Consider the following 24,452-nt stretch of genomic DNA (forward strand, 5'->3'; position numbering starts at 1 on the left):
GCACCCCTGAAACCATCGAAATGACGAAGCCTCTTATCAGACACCTAACCCATATCCTGCCCCATCTCCTGACCACGAACCATCTCGATCCGTCTAGCAATATCTACAGCCCTTTAAAAGTAATATCATAACAAGTCTCCTTGGCCATCTGTAGTCTGATAGTGAAACTGAACCCATCAATGAATCTCTTCACTCTCTCCCTCTGATTAGGGAGCAAGATAGTGGCATGGCAAACTAGGTCCACAAATCGAGTCTCGTACTAGGTAACAGGCATACTACCCTGCTAAAGACACTCAAACTGCCTGCAGTAATCCTTTATCAAAGTGATAGGGATGAACTTCTCTAGAAATAGCTGTGAAATCTGATCCCAGGTAAGTGTAGGCGAACTAGCTGGTCTAGTCAACATATAATCTCTCCACTATCTCTTGGCAGAACCAATCATCTAAAATACTACAAAATCGACCCCATTGGTCCCAACTATACCCATGTTCCGCAGCACCTCATGGCAGCGGTCTAGATAATCATGTGGGTCCTCAGAAGGTGCACTACTGAAATGAACATGAAAGAGCTTGGTAAACTTATCCAACCTCAACAAAGCGTAGGAAGGGTATTGTACTCAGATGTAGTCCAATGCCCATGCATGGTGGTATCCTTCTCTTTTTCTCTTTTCTTCCTTAATAATCCCTTCTCTATATTAAAGGACTTCAAATTTGCTTTTAATTTGAATGTGTAGATACATGGAAGCAATTGCTGGGAATGGGAATACGAGCAGTTTCCCCTAATCTAATGGTAAAATGGGAAGCTAAGAGTAATGAAGACCTCGACAAGTTTCTTGATAAAGCTAGGCTAGCCAATGAGCGTTGTTACTTCGGTAAGATTACCTTATAAAATATTTGTTGTGCCCAATAACTCATGAAATGCTCAATCTTTCAATTTCCAATTGGGGATTTTCTACTTAGACAAGTTATGCTATTACAAAAATTCTTTAAAAAATCGAGTCTTGTGCTAAAATTTGCTGAAGAATTTTCTTTTAAAAGTTATATTTTCACAGTGTTTGTGCGCTAGAGTACAAAAGATTTGTGGTTTTTGTTGATTTGTGTAATCGGTTATGTTAATTTGAATTATTTGGCAATTTTTTCTATGGTCTACACTCTGCTCTTCTATTTGATCGAAGTGATTTGTCTTGAAACCAAAAAAAAAACAGAAAAGAAAAGAAAACGAAATAAAAAACATTTGCTTTTTGAAGGATGTAAAAACACATGAGCGGTCTTTTTTCCTGCTTAGCTGCCGATAGGTTTTGGGGCCCTATCTTTGAAGTGGTGGGTTCATAATTTCTCCTCTATTGTTTGAATCTATTGTTTTGGTGTTGTACTATGAAGCAGTCCTCTCTAGGTCATAATCTGTATTTCTGTTGCATCTCAATAGCTTTGTGTCAGGAAAGCAAATGGATTCTTTAAAAGGTGATAGACCTTATTATTCAATAGAAACTTCCCTGGGGACCCTGAAGTTGATAGTCTTAATATTCCATCTGTTTCAATTCATGTGAACTTATTTTCATTTTTAGTTCATGCCAAGAAGAATGACTCATTTCCATATTTGGAAACAATTTACCTTTATGCAATGATTTATAGCGACACAAAATATTTATACCTCACTTTACACCACAAGTTCAAAAGTCTTCTATTTTATTTTATCTACGTTCCCATTCAAATATGTCCACATAAATTAAATGGGGGAGTATATGGTTTTATGTAGAAGTGCATGATTTATTATGTTAGCGTTCCATATACCTCAATTTTATAATTCTTGAATAGATCTTATTGTTCATACTTTCGAGGTGATCCTGAGTTCGGTAATCTTACGAGGGATATTAAGCTGACTTGAAGTTGATGTGTATAGCGCTGAGATTTATGCGCTGTTCAAATAGTACCAGCCATTTGTGTGTGTACATTGATGGCCCCAATTCAGAGGGAGCAAGTCTAATTACCCTTTAGATGAAAATTGTACCTTAAAGTATCGCGTGTGGAATTGATTAAGGACATAAAAGGAAGAGATAAAACAGACTCGAAATCATTTTTTTTTTACTTGGGTGTAACTTTAACGTGGACACGATTAGTGTTTTATGACAAACGTATTCACAAAATGATAAACTCTTTAAATCCTCTAAAACTCTTGTATCCTATTAACAGAACTAAATGTTATTATAAAGGTTTGGTCATTCTGCCAATGCTAAGCCTTGATGGTCATTGTTTTCGCAAAATTGCTGGGAAGAAACTTTCATCTTGGTACTAGAGGCAAATCAAAAAAGAGAAAAAAGATATTTTTAGTAATTGTTTGGTGGGATGATTTGGCTGCTGGACTGGTTTGTTGCTTGTTTGGGGGGGGGAGGGGGGAGGAGAAGGTTGGGTTCTTTGGATGTAGACCTTACGATGACAAACATATCGAGAACTAATTTTCATAAAAGATAGAGGCAAAATTCAGAGGTAGCACAAATTGAAGATGATAACTTTTGTTATGGAGCTTGTATTTTGTCTTAAAAAGGGATTGAGCTCACAACAGAACTCGCATTCATGATGCTTAAACCAACAGTCTGGCACAAATAGCGAGAGAAAAGTGTTAGGAGACCTCATGATCTCCGACGAAGACGATTGACAAGGGTAAAGGTCAAAAGGAAAAAGTAAGGCTAGTGATAACAACTCTTTTGGAAGTGTTGGCTGAAAGTCGTATGAACCAGAAAAAGAGTCATAGAGGAAGACAAAGAAGACAAATTAAATATAAATCTTAAATTTGCTCTAGTATTGCTAGTTTATCGGCCTATTTGGTAAAACTAGTGGGGCTTATAATAAACTAGCTTGATGCAAAGTGTAAGGGTAGAGTGAGAAATGAGACTCCTTGCAAACTATTGAGAATGAGGTGGTGGGCATTAAAAGGTGCTAACCAGTTAGCTTTTCAAAAAAAAAACAAGAGAGGAGGGAGCATGGGACTTGGAGGGTGAGGGGGAGGGGGAAGGGGGACATCCCGTGGAATAAAATGTTAGGTTGCATTTGAGATGTAACAAGTGAAGTGTTACGGATTTTACTTGACAAGATGATCAAAATTCTCCTGACACGTTTTACAAGGCATATTGTCAAAACCTTTACCTGGCTCTTTTCAGGTGATTGCGTCAGAGAAGCTATATTTTTATCATATCATTCTCTGGTGATTGCATAAAATCTTAGTTTTAGCAGCTTTATTTTCTTTTATCTAGCAAGATCAGTTATGGGGGATTCAACGATCTATTTTAGTATAGGTTTTATGTCTTTTGATATTACTAAAACAGTTAAGAAAAATGAAATCTGGTTTGAGTTAGTGGAGAGAAGCAGAAACTTGATGTGGCGAGTTACTTTTAGTGCCAAGGTGATGCAGTGGATTGTGGGGTTCTTTACAAGGCTTCAAAGGTTTAAGGTGCAGCAGTAAAAAGATGGAAGATGAAAGATCACTTTAGAGACATCTTCTGCACAGTTAAGACAAACATATATGGGAGATATATTTGCATTGTGGCAATTTAGGATGAGCACAGTTCTGTACTGATAATTCCAGAAACAACATTCAATGCAAGGTGAAGACTTATTGCAGTTAAGGTTGGAAGATTCATTAATGCAGAAAGGTTGAAGTCAGAATCATTCCCTCGTTAACTAAAGATCCCAACACATTTTATTTAAAATCACTCAAGCAAAACAGATGGACAACAAAAGGAACTCATGAGTCGCCCGTAGAAACTTCAAGTTTGAGAATCATTATTTGGGGAGGGGGGGGGTGCTGAAGTGGCTGGTGATGATCTTTTGGTAAGAAGTATTGTTGGAATGTTCGAGATTGGTTCATAAGAGATCCCAACTCTAAATGAGGTCCATGTTGGAAAAAATAATAATCCCGCCCAGGAATAGGAATAATATCCACGACAAATAATAATAACACAAGAGAGTAACAACGACACCAATTCTTTTAATGGGTAAAATACAATACCCAAGCGTAGCAATATAATCATTATAATATTACAACTTAGTGGTGTCAAGAGACTACTACAATCTTGAAAGAAATAACACTCTTTATTTAAAACACTTCACTACAATATTACTCACACTCACTATTTATCTCACAGACTAAAATCTGTGGATTACTCGCTTTAACTTCTATTGCTTCTCTCTTATTTTGGTGTAATTGAAATGAAGAATGAAGGCCTCTATTTATAGTAAGAGATACCATCCAACTACTACAAAGAAGATGGCTTGTTGTTGATTTAGTCCTAAAATTTTTCAACAAAGTTAGGCACCTTCCATTTTCTTCAACAAAGTTGTCAACAAAGTTAGGCACCTCTCAACCCAAGTCTTTCTACTAAAGTCATCAATAAAAAGTAGAAAGTATTTACTTTTAACAAAGGAAGGTGGATTGATTGGTCCACACACATCAGTATGAACAAGCTGAAGCGGCTTGGTTGATCTTGGCATGGCCTCCTTTGGAAAATGCCTCCTTGCATGTTTTCCAAGAAGACAAGCTTCACACAATTGATTGGGATGGATTATTGATGGTATCCCATGCACCATGTTCTTTTCTCCCATTGATTTGAGCGCTTCAAAACTCAAGTGCCCAAATCGCATGTACCTACACCATGATTCATCTTGCACATTAGCCTTCAAACACTTTGCATCAATTGTCTTAAGATTCAGAGAGAATAATCTATTCTTAGCCATATGCACTTTAGCAATTAGAATTCCACCTGAATCTCTAAGCTAAAGATGCATATTTTTCTGTGGATGTCATATTCCTTTTCAAGAAGTTGGCCCAAACTCAAAATATTACTTTTTAATTTTGGGACATAATAAACATCTTGAATTAACTAGTGACTACCATCTTTACAGGAGATCAGAATCGTACCTATCTCTTCAATTTGAATCTTTGAGGTATCTCCAAAGAACACATTATCTCTCACCGTTTTATTGATCTCCACAAACTTCTCTTTGCATCCACACATATGATTGCTTGCTCCATTGTCCAAATACCACGAGCTGCAATCATACATGTCTTCTTCCTTGAGTGCCATCAACATCGTTGACTCAACTTCTTCTTTCTTGTCGTCAACAAGGTTAGCTTTTTTTTCAACATTGCTACGACATTTCCAAGAGTAATGGCCAAATTTATGACAACTATAACACTCAATTTTGGATTTGTCATACCTTTGTCCATTATTTTCTTGGTAGTAACCACGTCCTCTTCCTCCTCTATGTCTACGACCACGACCTCTGAATGTCTGATGGATTTTAACTTCATTGTTGAAGTTGTTACCGTTATTTCTTCCTCTTCCATGACCACTACGGCCTCGGCCTCACCCGTTTCCTCGATAACTCTTTTCACCTCCATAATCCTTAAAGGGTGTCTGAGTTTTAAGAAGTTGCTCCAATGGCACTTCTTGTCTCCTCTTGATCTTTTTCTTCATGGGCCTGTAAAGAACTCTCCAATTGATCTACCATCAAAGAGTCTAAATCTTTAGACTCCTCAATATCACACACCACAAAATCAAATTTAGGTGTTAAAGTGCGAAGGATGTTTTCTACCACACGGACATCTTCTATATCCTCACCGTATCTTCTTAGTTGATTTACAACAGCCTTCACTTTTGAACAATAATCCGAAATGCATTCGGATTTTTTTATTTTTAAAACTTCAAAATCAGCCCTTAGAGTTTGAAGTTTTACCTTCCTCACCTTGACAACTCATTGAAGAGAATTTTATAAAATCCCCCAAGCTTCCTTTGAGATGGTAGCATCTGCTACCTTCTCAAACATGGCATTATCCAAACGTTGGTGGATGAGCGTGAGGGCTTGTTGATCCTTCTTCCTTGTCTTTGCCAAGACATCTTTTTCATTTTTAAGCAAAGCTTCCTCATTATCGGATTTTGCATACCCTCTATCTACGATTTCCCATACATTTTGTGAGCCAAGAATGACTTTCATACGTACACACCATTTCTCATAATTATCTTTTGTGAGACGGGTGTACTGAAAAGACATCATACCATTATTTGCCATAGCTCTGATACCACATTGTTGGAAAAAATAATAATCCCGCCCAGAAATAATATTTACGACAAATAATAATAATACAAGATAGTAAAAACGACACCAATTCTTTTAATGGATAAAATATAATATCCGAGCGGAGCAATATAACCATTATAATATTACAACTTAGTAGTGTCAAGAGACTACTACAATCTTGAAAGAAATAACACTCTTTATTTAAAATACTTCACTACAATATTACTCACACTCACTATTTATCTCACAAACTACAATATATGGATTACTCTCTCTAACTTCTATTGCTTCTCTCTTATTTTGGTGTAATTGAAATAAAGAATGAAGAACTCTATTTATAGTAAGAGATGCCATCTAACTACTACAAAAAAAATGGCTTGTTGTTGATTTAGTCCTAAAATTTTTCAACAAAGTTAGGCACCTCCCATTTTCTTCAACAAAGTTGTCAACAAAGTTAGGCACCTCTCATTTTCTTCAATAAAGTTGTCAACAAAGTTAGGCAGCTCTCATCCTATTTTTCTTTATTTCTCTTTTGTTTTTCTTTAATATGAGCCCCACCGTCCGACGATGGGCATGTTCCCAATGAAAAGCGTCACATAGACTGAATGTCTATGCAATGAATGGTTCACGTATCTCTTTGAATTGTCATCAAGGAAGATAGTTGAGCAGATCATCACGGGAAAATGGAGATGGAAGAAATTCAAATTGTATTTTCAATGATGGTCTCCTAACGCAAGTTGCTGACCAATAAATGTAAATAGAGATTGGGTTTGGATTTGGTTAATAACTCTGCCACTTAATCTATGGTCGCATAAAGTCTTTAATATTTTTGTGGAGGTTGGATCGAGAATGAAAAAGAAACTTCTCTGAAAAATTATCTGAGATGGGCTAGGGTTAAGGTAAAAGGAAATTGAGATAATATACCTAAAGAAGTGAAAGTTGAGTTCGATGATGTAGTCTACAGAATTCCTATATGGTGTGAAGTTTCGGCACTGGTGGTCATCAGAGATGAAACTGGTTTGGTGATCAAAGCTCATAGAGCCTATATTATAGAGGGAGATGTGACAGAACAGGCACAAGCTGGATTTTGTACTAAACACGCGGGCTCATCGTCTTCTGTTTCAGATTCAACTAAAGACTCACGTGAGCTTGACTAGAGCCTCTTTACCACTTTTGGGTCAGCCCATCATGCAAACAGTACCCAATAAGGATATTATTAAGGGGCCTATTTCCCAGAAGCTTTTTACACTAATAGAAGTTTGACAACAGGAGGAAGCAAAACAAACCAGTAGATGAAAAGGTCATTACCACAACACCAAAGTTCAAGGGAATACACGAAGTAAAAGGGCTAGTTTTCGACATAAAATTCAAAGAGGGTGGGTCGAAGTGCAGAAGCAGGGGAAGGGCTGCAATTGAAGATAATCCTAAATCTTAAAATTCTTTCATGGAACGTGAGGGGTTTAAATAAGAGGGACAAAAGAACTATGGTGAATAGTCTAATTCACAAGTGGAAAGCAGATGTATATTGCTTCCAAGAAACAAAGTTAGAAGGAGAAGTAGCAGAGATAGTGAAACAAATCTGGCCTAACTGGCTTGTTAGGTTTGGTTGTTTCGAGGTTAGTGGTATGAGGGAAGGTATAATTATAATGTGGGATAGTAGAGTTTGGAAATGAGAGGTAGTAAATTGGAGTTCACTCTTTGACATGTTATTTTAAGGCTCGAAGTCAGAACATTACATGGCACCTAACAGGGATTTATGGGTCAAATACTAGAAAGGGAAGAAAAGAGTTATGGGAGAAGGTAGAGTTTTCTAAGGAAATTTTTGATGCACTTGGGTAGTAAGTGGAGATTTTAACACTACTCGTTTCACGTCAGAGAAGAAGGACAATGATAGACTGACAAAAGCTATGACTAATTTCTCAAGTTTCATCGAAGACTTGGAGCTTAATGATCCTCCCCTATTTGGAGGAAATTTTACTTGGGCTAGGAGTTACAGACATAAAATTTCCAGTAGGTTGGGAAGATTCCTTATATCAACATAATGGAATGAGGAATTCAGAAATATAAAACAATCAGTGTTGTCAAGAGTTACTTCATATCATATTCCTACTGAACTACTATGTGGAAATTCGGAGCTAACAAATCATACTCCATGTTTGAGAATTAGTGGTCGCAAGTGGAGGGTTTTCATGAGTTGGTGAAGAACTGGTGGGATTCTTTTGACTTTGCAGGTAGACCAGATTACATATTGGCTAGCAAACTAAAAGCTCTGAAACATAAGCTTAAGAATTGGAATAAACTTTGTACGCGGAGTTTGGAGAGGCAGAAGAATAACATCCTGGCCCAAATTTTAGATTTGGATAGGGTACACGATGAAAGAATTTTGTCTAAGGATGAAATTTTACTGAAATCCAATCTTTTTATGAATTTTGAGGAGCTAGCAAAAATAAAGAAATATCATGGAGACAGAGGTCTAGGGCTATATGGCTGAAGCAGAGGGATAAAAATACTAAGTTCTTTCAAAAACCTGCTAATGCACACAGAAGATTTAACTATATTGATCAGTTACTTATTGATGGGAAAATAGTGAAGGAACCTGCAGATATCAAGACGCATATCTTATCCTTTTATCAGAAGTTTTACACTAAAACAGAGCTATGAAGGCCTAGTCTCAATATCAGCAACCGTCCCAGGTTATCCGAAGATGAGAAGTTAAGGTCACAAAGGCCATTTGAGGAGAAGGAGGTTTTGCAGATCATCAACCAAAGTGCTATTGATAAGGCCCCAGGTACCTATAGTTATATGATGAGTTTTTTAAGTATATGTTGGGAGATAATTAAGGGTGACATTATGAACATTGTCCATAACTTTACCCTAGGGAACTTTTTGAAAAAAGGTTTTAATGCTACCTATGTAGCTTTGATCCCAAAGAAGAATGGAGCAAAGGAACTGAAGGATTTTAGACCTATCAGGTTGATAGGTCAATCTACAACATCATTTCTAAGCTGCTAACTAGGAGAGTAAAAGAAGTAATATTTAGGTTGGCGAACAAACAACTGATGGCTTTTATAAATGCCAGAGAGATCATGGATGTAGTTTTGATTGCAAATGAGTGTGCGGACTCTAGATTAAAAGAAAAGGTGCCTAGAATCTTGTGCAAATTAGATATAGAAAATGCTTTCGACCATATCAATTGGGGATTCCTTTTGAAGTTGTTGGAAAATATGGGTTTTGGTAGGAAATGAATAAACTGAATAAAATTTTACATCAGTAATGTCAAGTTCTCTATTCTTAGAAATGATTAACCGGAAGGCTTTTTTCCATCGCATAGGGGTCTAAGGCAAGGTGACCCCTTATCCCCTTTCTTATTCAGCTTGGTTATGGAAGGACTCAATAACATGATACAAGTGGCAAAACAAAACAAATAGACTAGGGGATTTAAATTTCTTAACAGACGTGACTCGGGCCTGGAGATCACACATATGCTTTATGTAGATGATTCACTTATATTATGTGAAGCTAAAGGAAGATCAACTAAGGATGATCAGAATGTTCTCACTATATTTGAAGGAATTTTTGGCATGCATATTAACTGGAGAAAAAGCTTGTTATTTTCTGTCAATCTAGTCCTTGATATGGAGAGCCTGGCACAAATTCTTGGGGCTAAAGTAGGGAATCTATCAACAATATACTTGGGAATGCTTATGGGAGAAAAAATTAAATCTCTGGAGATCTGGAATGGTGTTTTGGAGAGGTGTGAGAAAAAGCTTAGAAAATAGAGAAGTCAATATCTATCCTTGGGAGGTATATTAACCTTGATCAATAGTGTGTTATATTATTTTTTTTACATATATGATGTCTTTGTTCCCAATTCCTACAAATGTAGAAAAGAGATTAGATAAATTAAGAATAACCTTTCTATGGCATGGGAATAAGGATAAAGAAGGTTTCAATCTGGTTAGATGGAAAACTGTCACATTCTGTAAGAAGGATGGAAGTCTTGGTATTAGGAATCTGAGGAAACACAATCAGAGTCTACTTATGAAATAGTTATGGAGATTTACCATAGAAGAAAATGCACTTTGGAGATAAGTAATTAGCGTCAAGTATGGGAGGAGGGTCTATGGACAACTAAAAAGATAACTACTCCTTATGGGGTGGGGTGTGGAGATCTATTAGGAACCTATGGCCCATCTTTAACAATGATAATGGTTTTAGGGTGGGGAATGGTATGAAGATCTTATTCTAGGAGGATAATTGGTTGGGATAGGGAGCTTTAAAGGTGTTTTTTTCAAATATTTATATTGTAAGTCAATAACATGGACGTAAAATTAGAGAAGTTTGGACTCATCAGGGATGGGACCTAACTTTCAGAAGCTATTTAAATGATTGGAAAATTATGAAAATTACTAATTTCTATAAGGTGCTTGGATAGTTCAAGGGCACAAAACAAAAGGAAGGCAGATTATGGAGGTAATGCAACAATCAGGGAATCCTCATAGTCAAAGCTATCTATGGGACTACCAACAAAAATCTCATTCGGCTAGAACCATGATTATTAAAACATATATAGAAAGTTAAAATCCATACAAAGTGGCAGTGATAAAAGAGGCTAGTTTAACTAAAGAAAATCTAATGAAAAGCGGCTTTCCATTGTGTTGTAGATGCCATCTATGTGGCAGGAAGGCTGAGACCAACTGTCATCTATTTTTGCATTGTGAGGTTACCTCAAATATCTGGAATATTTTATTGTGTATGAGAGGTTTCTCTTGGGCAATGCCAAAAAGTACTTAAATACTGGAACATGGGAGGTGGTCTTCCCAGGCCGAAAAGCAGATGGAAGATGATAACACCATGTATTTGGTGGACTATCTGGACATAAAGAAATCTAAGATGCTTTGAGGGTACAAACAGCCCAATTCAAAAGATCAAGATGGATGCCCTTTTGTTATTTTATTTTTGGTGTAAAGAGGAATTTACAGTCAATACTGAATCTATCCTAGAGATTTTAGAATCCTTATAAATTGTATAGATATATTTTTTCTTCCTCCTTTCTTTCGATTCCTCTCCTTTAAATATGGTTTTGGCACATCTTTAGTGCTCTGATATATGAAAATTCTTACCATTCTCAAAAAGTGAAGTGTTACGTGTCTCTAAAGGTTTAGGACCTTGTCCACTAGAATCCTAGTGGTGCAATGAGGAGGCGACAATGAGTTATTAGAGCTAAAAGAGTGTTATATGAATTATCAAAAGCAGAAGAAAGAGAAGACTTTGAAGAGTATAAAAGTGCTAAGACAGAAGTTATAAAGGCTATGAATAATGCTCGAGGGGAAGCCCTAGATGATATTTAAGTGGAAAAGGATGGAACCTAGTATTTTAGTGATGTTTAATTTAAGTGGAAAATGATAGAGTGTCAGGCTATTATCCACCGAGATCTGAATCGTGCGCCACTGGTCCTCGAGGAAAAAACTTACCCGCACCAAAGTGACAAATGTCATTTGTTTATTAATAGGGTACAAATACCCGGTGCAAGTAAGTTTTTACCCCTGATATGGGAAGTTTCCAAAACTACATTGATTTGTGAACCACTTATGATTAAGATTAACTTTGCTGAAAATGCTCTTATATTCCAAAGAAGGGGAAAAGGCCAAAAATACCCTTATACTATGTGAAAAAGAGCATATATACCCTCTGTTATATTATCCGTTCATCACAACTCCCAACATTACAGAATTGGTACAAATATACCTTTCACTGTTAGGGCCCTCAACCATAGCTAACACCTTCCCAAGTGGCCTAAGATGATATGCCACTTCACTACCCAATCCCATTTTACCCCCTCCCCACACACACACACTTTTTCCTCCAACACTTCTTCTCCCCTCACCTAACCATCTTCTACTCTGAAACTCTTTTACTTATCTGTCAAGATTGCATTTTCCATCTTCTCCGGAAGTGAAATTTAATTCCAAATTGATTCCCATTTCGCAATGCGTGTTTCAGTACCAAAATCCCATTTTGCTTCGTCTTGTAATTGTAGTGTTTTTAATTTTTTGTTGTTATTTAATTTAAATTCTTGCTACTTCTCCTGATATTGCGTTGAGACGACGATTTGGTCTGAGAAGGGATAGCTTTCCAGATGGTTGGCTACTTAGGGTGTGTTTAGTACGAAAGAAAATATTTTTCGAAAAATATTTTTTATTTTTTTCAAATTTGGTTTGCTTAAATATTTTCCCTATCAAGAGAAGGAAAAATATTTTTCAAAACTCTTTTCTAACCTTCCTCCCATTCCTCATTTCCCATCCCCACCAATCCACTCCCACACCCTAACCCCAACCCACCTCGCCCCACCCTCACCCACCCTAAATAGAAATATAATTAAAACTAGTACTTTTTTTCATGCTATAGATAGAGTATTTTTTTTTAATTTCAACAAATGAGTATTTCTTTTCGCGATATAAAAAAAGTTTTTTTTTTATTTTAACAAAAAAGGTACTTTTTTTTCATGAAAGAAACAAAATCTTTCATTTCAACAAAATGATATAGTAAAAAGTATTTTCTTTCATATCAACAAAAAGAGTATTTTCTTTTCATAATTTAGAAAAGTATTTTCTTTCATTTCAACAAAATGAGTATTTTCTTTTTATGATGTAGAAAAAGTATATTCTTTCACTTCAACAAAATGAGTACTTTATTTTCATGTTGTAGAAATAGTACTTTCTTTTTTATTAAAAAAGAATATTTTTTTTTTTAGTTATAGAGCACAAATTTTAACGTTTTTTTGCGAAAACAAGTAAAGCAACACATTAGTTCTGTTGGGTTTGTATGAATTTTTAGAAGAATAATTAAATTTTTGAAGAAAATAGAGTTATGAAAATATTGGATATTTCGTCGGGGGGAGGGGGAGGCACATAAAACATAGGGACTTGGGTGAGAGAAGAGTAGCATAAAATATTTTCTACTCTCTAACAAAACATTAAAAAAAACTTTCCGGAAAAAAAATTTCACTCACCACCCAAACAAAGGAAAATAAGTGATAAAACCACTCATTTTTCATAAAAACTATTTTCTAAGAAAACATTTTCTTTCTTACCAAACACACCCTTAGAGTTGCCTCTTCAGTCACATTACATAATTCAAATTGACGATACTTTGAGGCATGACAAACTTATGACCGATACCTACTTGCTATTTGGTTTTTGGTCTTTGATTTGGATGAGTAAAATTTTTTATGATGATTCCTTAGAGTTATATGATTAGACCTACTTAGTGCTCATCCAAAAGAATAAAAAAAAGGACTTATATATACTCTATTTGTTGTTTATGAGGTAGTTCAAATGTAAAATCCTTCTTATATGTTCATCAGTCTCAAACATGGCACAAACAAGTTATAGGAATAAATTGGAGCTTCTATTTTACTTGTCCCTGGTGCTTGAATGGCGAAAATAGCTTCTGGTGCTTTGGTTACTTTGGAAGAGCTGGTTCCATGTTTGTCGCACTTTAGACATGGGGTCTCTCGATAATTATTTCATTCTAGCACTTATTTCTCTGCCTTGCTTGTCCTGAAACTCTTTTTTTACTCTGTTGTAGTCTTTGATTGACTTGCGGGTCTATGTTCACGATGGTGGTGTTGGAGACAAAATGGAAGAAGGAGGTAAATGGGGGTGAGGTGGGCAAGCCACATGGCGTCCATCTCAGCGAAATATCATGCCACATTAGATGGTGTTAGCCATGGTGGAGGGCCCTAACGGCAGAGAGGAATTTTTGTATCAATTCTGTGACTCGGGAGTTGTGGTGGACAGATCGTATAACGGAGGGTAGAAATGATCCTTTTCACATAGTAGATAGATAGTTTTGGTCCTTTTCCGTGCAAAGAACTAAATTTGCAGTTAGAGTCTATCGAAGGGAATAAGGCACTAGCTGAATCCATAAAATTGCCAATACTTTAGATTTCTTATTCAGAACTTATAATTTAGATCAACAATAGATGTAAATTGTTGGGAAAAATAATATCCCGCCCAGAAATAATATTCACAATAAATAATAATATCACAAGAGAGTAACAACGACGCCAAATTTTTTAACAGGATAAAATATAATACCCAAGCAGAGCAATAATACCACTATAATATTACAACTTGGTAGTGTCAAGAGACTACTACAACTTCAAAAGAAATAACACTCTTTATTTTAAATACCTCACTACGATATTCCTCCCACTCACTATTTATCTCACAGACTACAATCTGTGGATTACTCTGTATACCTCTCTGTTGCTTCTTTCGATTTGGTGTACTGAAATAAGGGAATTGAAGCTCCTTACATAGAAGCCTCCATCGTTGAACCAACCAATCAGAATATTTGCATATGCAATTTGCATATTGCAAATTGTAATACCAAAACCAATTGTTCCATCAAAACCAGTTTCCGCCTACCATTGCTTCCTTTTCCATCAATCACATTTTTCCTTTAGTTATTTCTTTATCTTTTATTTAATGAGGCTGACCTCACAAATCTCTCCCTTAATTTTGATTTTTCTTCTTTATTCCAAGTCTTGATCTCAATCTCTGAAAATCTTCAAACTTGAGAGACTTTGTGAAGATATTTGCAACTTGATCATGAGACTTCACATATTTGAGCTCGAATCCCTTCTTGACAATGTATTCTCTGATGAAGTGATACCTTGTATCTATATGCTTGCTTCGATCATGATACACTGGATTCTTCGCGAGTGCATGTGCAGATTTGTTATCAATACAAATCTCTGTAACTTTAATTTGTGACAAATTGAGCCCCTTCAATAATATTCTTAGTCAAATAGCATGACAGGTACATGATGTTGCTGATACATATTCGGGTTCACAAGTCGAGAGAGTAACTATGGACTGTTTCTTTGAACTCCAAGAAATAACAAAATTACCCAAGAAAAATACAAAATCAGTTGTGTTTTTTCTATCATCAATATCTTCCGCATAATCACTATCACAATATTCCATAAGGTAAAAATCACTAGAAGAATAATAAAATAGCCCAAAGTCAATCGTACCTTTTAGGTAACGAAGAATTCTTCTAGCGACTTTCAAATGAGTTGAGGTAGGAGCTTCCATGAAGCGACTTACTACTCTAACCGCAAAGAGTATATCTGGCCTGGTACAAGTCAAGTACCTTAAGCTTCCCACGAGACTTTTGAAAAATGTGGGATCCACTTTTTCTCCTTCATCAAACTTGGACAATTTTGTCCCATTCTCCATCGATGTGTTCACGGGTTTGCAATCGAGCATGTTGAACTTCTTCAATTTCTCTTTTGTATAGATTTCTTGAGAGATAATTATTCCATCTTCCATCTGCTTCACTTCTAGGCCCAAGTAGTATGACATGAGCCCTACGACCGTTATCTCGAACTCACGGGATATATCTTTCTTAAAAACTTCAAACAAATTTGGGTTATTACCCGTGAAAATAAAATCATCAACATAAAGACAAAAATGCAAGATATCTCCATTAGTATAAACTTTAAGATAAAGATCATATTCATGGAGACAACGAGTAAACCCATTTTCTTGAAAATATTTGTCGATGCAACTATTCCATGCTCGCGCGGCTTGCTTAAATCCATATAAAGCTTTGTTCAACTTCAATACTTTATGTTTATGATTTTTTACCACGAAGCCCAATGGTTCTTCAACATAGACTTCTTCTTCAAGATAGCCATTCAAGAAGCCTGACTTGACATTTAGTTGATGGATCTTCCACTTCATTTGCGCCGCCAAAGAGATCAGCAAACGAATCATCTCCATGCGGGCAAGAGGTGCATACACTTCTTCATAGTCAATGCCTTGTCTTTGCTTGTAGACTTTAGCCACAAGTCATGCCTTGTATCTCTCCATATCTCCATCAACATTTTTCTTTTGAAGTCTTTTGAAGTTTTACCTTTCTCACCTTGTCAACTCCTCGGAGAGTATTTTATAAAATCTCTCAAGCTTCCTTTAAGGTAGTAGAATCTGTCACCTTCTCAAACATGGCATCATCCAAATATTGGTGGATGAGTGTGAGGGCTTGTTGATCCTTCTTCCTTGTCTTTGCCAAGACATCTTTCTCATTTTAAGGCAGAGCTTTCTCATTATCGGGTTTTGCATATCCTATGTCTACGATATCCCACACATCCTGGGAGCCAAGAATGACTTTCATACGTAGACACCATTTCTCATAATTATCTATTGTGAGACGGGGGTACTGAAAAGACAGCAGACCATTATTCGCCATGGCTCTGATTCCACGTTTTTGAAAAAAATAATATCCCGTCCACGATAAATAATAATATCACAAGAGAGTAACAACGACACCAAATCTTTGAACGGGGTAAAATATAATACCCGGGTAAAGCAATATTACCAATATAATATTACAACTTGGTAATGTCAAGAGACTACTACAACTTCAAAAGAAATAACACTCTTTATTTTAAATACCTCACTATAATATTCCTCTCACTCACTATTTATCTCACAAACTACAATCTGTGTATTATTCTCTGTAACTCTCCGTTGCTTTTCTCGATTTGGTGTACTGAAATAAGGGAATTGAAGCTCCTTGTATAGAAGCCTCCACTGTTGAACCAATCAATCAGATTGTTTGCATATGCAATTTCCATAGCAAATTGCAATACCAAAACCAATTGTTCCATCAAAGCCAGTTGCCGCCTACCATTACTTTCTTTTCCACCAATCACATCTTTCCTTTAGTTCTTTTCTTTCTCTTTTATTTAATGAGGCTGACCCCACATAAATGACTTGATCATATTTCTATCTAGAAGCTAGTTTGAATTGTGTAGCAGCCAACTGCAATATCCAACGCTTAGCCAAACTGATGAAGCACGAAAGCTGCAATTGTCCTTATACTCAATGGTGGGATAGAGACAATTTTTTGCATTGTATTTGCATCAGTTATGACGTATCTCTATTTCCTCTCTGGTCTAGATTTTTTTTTGTTGAGTGGCCTCCCAATTATGCTTTGTGTAGTCCTTACGTGACTCTTTTGTGCTCTTGTATATCACTTCCCATATTGATATTGAAACATTTGTTGCAGATGATGATGAAGATTAACAGTATGGGTGGTTTTCGGAGAATTTGGTGCAGTAGCAGCTTATATGACGAGTCAGCTTTGTTTGTTTTGTTGAAGACGGGATGAGCTTTGTTTGTTTAAGCTGTTGTTTCCTTTTTATTAGGCTGCAGAAATCATTGATTTTTGAATCAGCTAAAAAACGCTTTATGATGGAATTGTATGTGGAGTGCCTCCAGTCGAGTTCTCTAATAATGAAAATTGCATTATAAGTAATAAAGTATTATAAACATACTTCCTCCGTTTCAATTTATGCGAATTTATTTCCTTTTTAGTCTGTGCCAAAAAGAATGACCTCTTTCCTTATTTGGAAACAATTTACCTTTAAGCAATGATTTATAGCCACACAAAATATATGTGCCTCATTTTACACCACAAGTTCAAAAGTCTTCTCTATTTTCTTAAACTTCGTGCCCAGTCAAATGAGTTCATATAAATTGAAACGGGGGGAATATTATATTATGGATATTCATTTATTACTCTGTTGTAAATAAGCTTCCTGAAAATAAGCCTCATGAATAAGCTTATCCTTTCGGTACTCCGTTATAGATAAACATCACCCCGGTAGAAGATTATCTATATCTGGTACAATGAGCTTATCCTTTCGGTACTTCGTTATGGATAAATATCACCCCGGTAGAAGATTATCTATATCTGGTATAATGAGTTGATCCTTTCAGAACTCCGTTATGGATAAACATCACCCCCGGTAGAAGATTATCTATATCTGGTACAATGAGCTTATCCTTTCGGTACTCCTTTATGGATAAACATCACCCCGGTAGAAGATTATCTATATCTGGTACAGTAGCAGCTTACCCAGCAGCTTGTAGAAGCAGCTTGCAGAAGCAGCTTACACAACAACTTCCTTTCTTCTATAAATAGAGGAGATTTCAGTTCATTATTTACATAAGTTTGAAGTTGAATAATATACTAGTTTCTCTCTATACTTCTTTACTTTACAGTCTTTATTTTATAACACGTTATCAGCACGAGATTCTGCCATCTCGAGCAAATACTTTGAAAGTATCAGAGGTACGACCTTTTTTTTTCTAAATAGTGTCAAATCTTTATAAACTTGAATTTGTAGCCCTTGATATATTGGGAAAAAGTTACATGTCTTGGGTGCTTGATGCTGAAATTAATTTTGATGCGATGGGTATGACAGATACCATCAAGGACAAAAATCAAGCATCAAATCAAGATCGTGCCAAAGCAATGATGTTCCTGCGCCATCACCTTGATGAAGGCTTGAAAATTGAATATCTCACTATTAAAGATCCAGTCATACTGTGAAATAATTTAAAAGATAGATATGACCACCTGAAGATGGTCGTTCTTCCACAGACACGTTATGATTGGACTCATCTAAGGCTACAAGATTTTAAATCTATCAGTGAGTATACTTCTACTATGTTCAGAATTATTTCCTAATTGAAATTATGTGGTGATAATATTAATGATCATGATATGTTGGAGAAAATTTTCACCACTTTTCATGCCTCAAATATACTCCTGTAGCAGCAATATCGAGAGATGTGATTCAAAAAGTATTCTGAACTTATCTCACATATTCTTGTATCCGTGCAATATAATGGGCTATTAATAAAAAACCATGAAAGCTGACCTACTGGTTCTTGTCCATTCCCTGAAGTGAATGAGACGAACTTTATTCAAGCTAAGCGTGGAAGAGGACGTGGCCCCAGTCGTGGTCATAGCCGTGGTCGGGGAAGAAACTCTAGTAATGGTAATAATAATACACCAAAGAACCCTCATCACCACCAGTAGTGGAAAAGGAAGGAACAAAAGCATGAAGCGGTGTAAGTAGCAGCAGAAAATGCATGCTATAGATGTGGAGGAAAAGGTCACTGGTCTCGTACCTGTCGCACGCCAAAGCACCTGGTTGATCTGTATCAAGCCTCCCTGAAGAAGACAGAGAAAAATGCTTAAGCAAATTTTATTTCTGAAGATAATTTAGACTTCATGCATTTGGATGTAGATGATTACTTTGCACTCCCGGAAGGAAAAACAAGTCATGTGATCGGTGATGAATCTGTAAAAATGTAAATATTTTAATTTTTATTGTTTGTAGTAGATAGTATGGTTATGTAATTGTTAAATATAAATAAAAGTTATGCTTTGATAATGATGTTTACTATCATATTTATTTTGTTTATGTCATTTTGAAGAATATGGACAATCCTCAAATTATGTTTGGATCAAAGACCAATCATGAAGATATTTGTGTAATTGATAGTGGAACAACTCATATCATATTCAAAGATCAGAAATACTTTTCTTATTTGTATAAGAAAAAAGCTAATGTTTCAACAATTTCTGATAATATAAATTTGATTGAAGGCTCCAGAAGAGCCACTACATTTCTGTCTAAGGGAACAAAACTTATAATAAACAATGCATTATTCTCCTCCTAGTCCCGAAGAAATTTGTTGAGTTTTATAGATATCCGCCGAAATGGGTATCATGTTGAGAAGATAGATGAAATGAATATGGAATATCTTTGTATTACAAAGAATGTTTCTGGCCAGAAGTGCATTGTAGAAAAGTTATCAACTTTATCCTCTGGCTTATACTATTCAAAGATTAGTACAGCTGAAGCACACTCTATCATAAACCAGAAGTTTACTGATTTAAATATTTTTGTGCTTTGGAATGGCTGTTTGGGCCATACTGGATCAATAATGATGAGACGAATTACTGAAAATTGGGCATCCATTAAAGAACTTGAAGATTCTTACAAATAATGAATTTTCTTGTGATGCTTGTTATCAAGGCAAAATGATCACTACACCATCACCAATGAAGGTTGCATTGAATCCCCTGCTTTTTTAGAACGTATACATGGGGATATATGTGGACCTATTCACCCACCAAGTGGGCTTTAGATATTTTATGGTCCTAATATATGCATCTTCAATATGGTCTCATGTGTGCCTACTATCATCTCGCAACCTGACGTTTGCAAAGCTATTAGCCCAAATAATTCGATTAAGGGCACAATTCCCAGATTATTCTATAAAGGCTACTCGCCTTGATAATGCTGGAGAATCTTCATCTCAAGCTTTTGATGATTACTATCTATTAGTTGGGATAAAAGTTGAACATCATGTAACTTATGTTCATACCCAAAATGGCCTTGCAGAGTCATTTATTAAATGCCTGCAATTAATAGCAAGACCACTACTTATGAAAATAAAATTATCCACTACTGTTTGGGGCCATGCTATCTTGCATGCAGCATCACTTATCCGTCTCAGACCGACACATTATAATAAATATTCTCCGTCATAATTAGTTTTTGTCATGAACCAAATATTGCCAATGTACGAATTTTTGAATGTGTTGTATATGTGCCAGTAGCACCACCACATCATAGTAAGATGGGCTCGCAGAGAAGGTTAGGAATATATGTTGGGTTTGAATCACCCTCTATATTTGCTATCTTGAACCATTAACGGGAGATTTATTTACTTCTCGATTTGCAGATTGTCGGTTTGATGAAATAAATTTCCCACAATTAGGGGGAGAGAAAAAAAAATCAAAAGAGAAAATGTGTGGAAAGGTTCATCATTATCCCATTTTAATCCACGTACCCCTATATGTAATCAGTAGGTTCAGAAGATCATCCATTTACAAAATATAGCAAATCAAATGCCAGACGCGTTTACTCATTTGAAAAGGATAACTACGTCACATATCCCTGCAGAGAATGTGCCTATCTGAATTGATGTCCCAGCAAGACCATATACTAGCATGAGAATTAGTGAACCTAAAGAACGCCTGGAGCATGGTAGGCCTTTGGGTTCTAAGGATCGAAATCCTCGGAAAATAAATCGACAAATGATCAAAATGATACTATGAAGGGATCCCCTGAAGAGACCTAAGATCTGATTAGTTCTGAGATTCCTGAAGAAATCAATGAACCTAAGACTCAAGTGAGTGAGAAGCTTTTAATAAGTTCTACTAGTGAAGGGATTAATTTAAATCGATCTGAAATAGTGGTGGATAATATTTTTGCATATAATGTTGCACATAACATTATACAAGATAGTTAGGATCTTGAACCCCGATCTGTCGAAGAATATCGACAAAGATCTGATTGGCCAAAATGGCAAGAGGCAATTCAATCAGAATTGAACGCAGTTGCTAAAAGAGAGGTCTTTGGACCAGCAGTCGAAACACCTGATGGTATAAAACCAGTTGGTCATAAATGAGTTTTGTGCGAAAAAGGAATGATAAAAATGAAATTAAAAGATTCAAAGCTCTCCTTGTCGCACAAGGATTCTCACAACGACCTGGATTCGATTTTGATGAAACATATTCACCCATTATGGATGTCATAACATTTCGATATCTCATCAGTTTAGCACTACATGAAAAGCTTGAAATATATCTAATGGATGTAGTTACAGCTTATCTGTACGGTTCACTTGATAATGAAATTTATATGAAAATCCCTGAAGGATTTAAGATGCCCGAAGCAAATTCACCGAAAATTTATTCAATAAGATTACAAAGATCTTTGTACGGTTTAAAGCAATCTAGGCGTATGTGGTATCATCACGTTAGTGAATATTTGCTGAAAGAAAGCTACATAAATGATGTTATTTGTCCATGTATTATTATAAAGAAAATGACATCAGAATTTGTTATACTTGCTGTTTATGTTGATGACATAAATCTTGTTGGAACTCCAGAAGAGCTCCAAAAGGCAATTGAATATCTTAAGAAAGAATTTGAGATGAAAGATCTTGGAAAGACAAAACTTTGTCTTGGTCTGCAAATTGAATATTTAGCAGACGAGATCTTTATCCATCAATATGCCTATACAAAAAGGGTCTTAAAACGCTTTTACATGGACAAAGCACTAAACACCCATTGAGTACACCAATTATTGTTCGGTCACTTGAAGTGAATAAGGATTTGTTTAGACCTCCAGAAGAGGATGAGGAACTCCTTGGTCCCGAAATACCTTATCTTAGTACAATTGGTGCACTTATGTATCTTACTGATGCTACAAGGCCTGGCATAGCATTTTCTGTTAATTTACTAGCAAGATATAGCTCTTCTACTACACGGAGATATTGGGACGGAATTAAGCATATATTGCGATATTTAAAGGGAACACTTGATATGGATTTACTTTATTCTAATAAAGGTAGTGCAAATCTTGTTGGTTATGCAGATACAGGTTATTTATCTGATCCATATAAAGCTCGATCTCAAACTGAGTACGTGTTTACATGTGGAGGTACTGTAATATCATGGCGCTTCACAAAATAATCTATTGTTGCTATTTTTTCAAATCATGGTGAGATAATAGCCATTCATGAAGCAAGTAGGGAATGTGTATGGTTGAGATTAGTGATCATTTTATTCAAGGAAAATGTGGTTTGGAATGTGATAAAAGATCCATAATTTTATACGAAGACAATGCTGCATGCATAACCCAATTAAAGGGAGAATTTATAAAAGGAGATATAACGAAGCACATTTTACCAAAATTATTCTACACACATGATCTTTAGAAAAATGGTAACATTGATATGCAACAAATCCGTTCAAGTGACAATCCGGCAGATTTATTCACTAAATCTCTGCCAATTTCAACTTTTGAGAAGATGGTATACAAGATTGGAATGCGAAGACTCAAATATTTGAAACAAGGTTTTTATCAGGGGGAGAAAAATATGCGCTATACTCTTTTTTCCTTACTAAGGTTTTTCCTACAGGGTTTTCCTTATAAGGTTTTTAATGAGACAACTAGTTTGCGTATTACTAAATATGTGTACTTTTTTTCATTCACTAGGATTTTTTTCCACGGGATTTTTCCTAGTAAGGTTTTAATGAGGCACATTATCTTTTAAATGAACATCCAAGGGGGAGTGTTATAAATATATTATATTATGGATGTTCATTTAGTACCCCGTTGTAAATAAGCTTCCTGAAGAAGCTTATCTATATGAGACTCCGCCGTAAATATGTTTATCTATTTAGTACTCTATTGGAAATAAGCCACCTGAAGAATCTTATCCTTTCGGTACTCCGTTATGGATAAACATCACTCTCGGTAGAAGATTATCTATATCTGGTACAATGAGCTTATCCTTTCGATACTCCATTATGGATAAACATTACCCCCGGTAGAAGTTTATCTATATCTGTTACAATGAGTTTATCCTTTCGGTACTCCGTTATGGATAAATATCACCCCCGGTAGAAGATTATCCATATCTGGTACAATGTGTTTATCCTTTCGGTACTCCGTTATGGATAAACATCACCCCGGTAGAAGATTATCTATATCTTGTACAGTAACAACTTACACAGCAGCTTGCAGATCAACTTGCAGAAGCAACTTACACAACAGCTTCCTTTCTTCTATAAATAGATGAGATTTCAGTTCATTATGTACATAAGTTTAAAATTTGAATAATATATCAGTTTCTCTCTATGCTTGTCTTCACTTTACGGTCTTTATTTCATAACATAAAGCTACTTATATTAGGTCCATTCTCTGGCATGGTGGAAGTGGACTCCCCTAATACTTCACTGTCATTTCAATATAACTACAACTTTCAGCAACGTATGAGTTTGTTAGGACATAAGCTGTTGCTTGCTGAGCTTAGCTCTTTCTGTTGAAAATTGGTTTTAAATAGTTGGTATGGTTGAGTCGGATCAATTCCATTAAATGGAAAGAAAACCATTACAGGGAAAAAGATGTTCCAAGATTATTATGATATGTAGCTTTTGATGCGTATTACATGTTTTAGGATTGTGAGGATTGATTTTATGTAAATGTGGAAGGTATATGTTTCTTGGCATTCTTACGCTTCTCTTGCCAACATATCCACTTCTGTTATTTTACAGTGCTAATGAATTGGTTTGAAGCTAAGACAGCAGCATGGACCTCTATGCTTATTGGTTAAGGATCAATCTTACCACGAAAACAATAGTTCCTCGCAACTTCTTGTATTGGGCTAATATGACATCTGCAGTACCTTTTCCATTAAAGTTCTTGATTATATTATCTTACAATAGCTCAATTTGCCGAGCCATCAGCCATACTATCAACTACTGTGGCTGAATACAACGTCAAATTCCAGGTTGAGAAGCTTGATTTTGCAGGAAAGCGTGTTTTCTTTGGTGGACCATTGATAAGAACTGGTCAAAAGATCTTTGTCCTGATTATCATTAGATCTTTTTCTAACGTTTGAGACATTTGACAGAGTATGATTCCCA

The 24,452-nt window shown here is 35.8% G+C and overlaps 1 protein-coding gene and 1 long non-coding RNA gene across 2 annotated transcripts; both read left to right on the forward strand.

Moving 5' to 3' along the window:
* The first annotated feature begins 606 nt into the window (after positions 1–606).
* On the forward strand, positions 607–17,423 carry LOC138903499 (uncharacterized). The gene is made up of 2 exons (XR_011412671.1): positions 607–871; positions 17,157–17,423. It is a non-coding gene; the product is annotated as an uncharacterized lncRNA (long non-coding RNA).
* Positions 17,424–22,208: 4,785 nt separating this feature from the next.
* LOC138910297 (uncharacterized mitochondrial protein AtMg00240-like) lies at positions 22,209–24,427 on the forward strand. Its single transcript, XM_070201529.1, has 2 exons — positions 22,209–22,461; positions 24,252–24,427. The coding sequence occupies exons 1-2, from the start codon at positions 22,209–22,211 to the stop codon at positions 24,425–24,427; spliced, it is 429 nt and encodes a 142-aa protein (XP_070057630.1).
* Positions 24,428–24,452: the final 25 nt, after the last annotated feature.

This window comes from Nicotiana tomentosiformis, chromosome 1 (genome assembly GCF_000390325.3).
Source record: "Nicotiana tomentosiformis chromosome 1, ASM39032v3, whole genome shotgun sequence".
NCBI lineage: Eukaryota > Viridiplantae > Streptophyta > Magnoliopsida > Solanales > Solanaceae > Nicotiana > Nicotiana tomentosiformis.

Bases quoted from the DNA above. Each gene is read 5' to 3' on its own strand.
- LOC138910297 (XM_070201529.1), top strand. From the start codon at position 22,209: ATGTATCTTACTGATGCTACAAGGCCTGGCATAGCATTTTCTGTTAAT. The intron at 22,462-24,251 runs GTACTGTAATAT...ATCTTACAATAG, and splicing joins GTACGTGTTTACATGTGGAG to CTCAATTTGCCGAGCCATCA.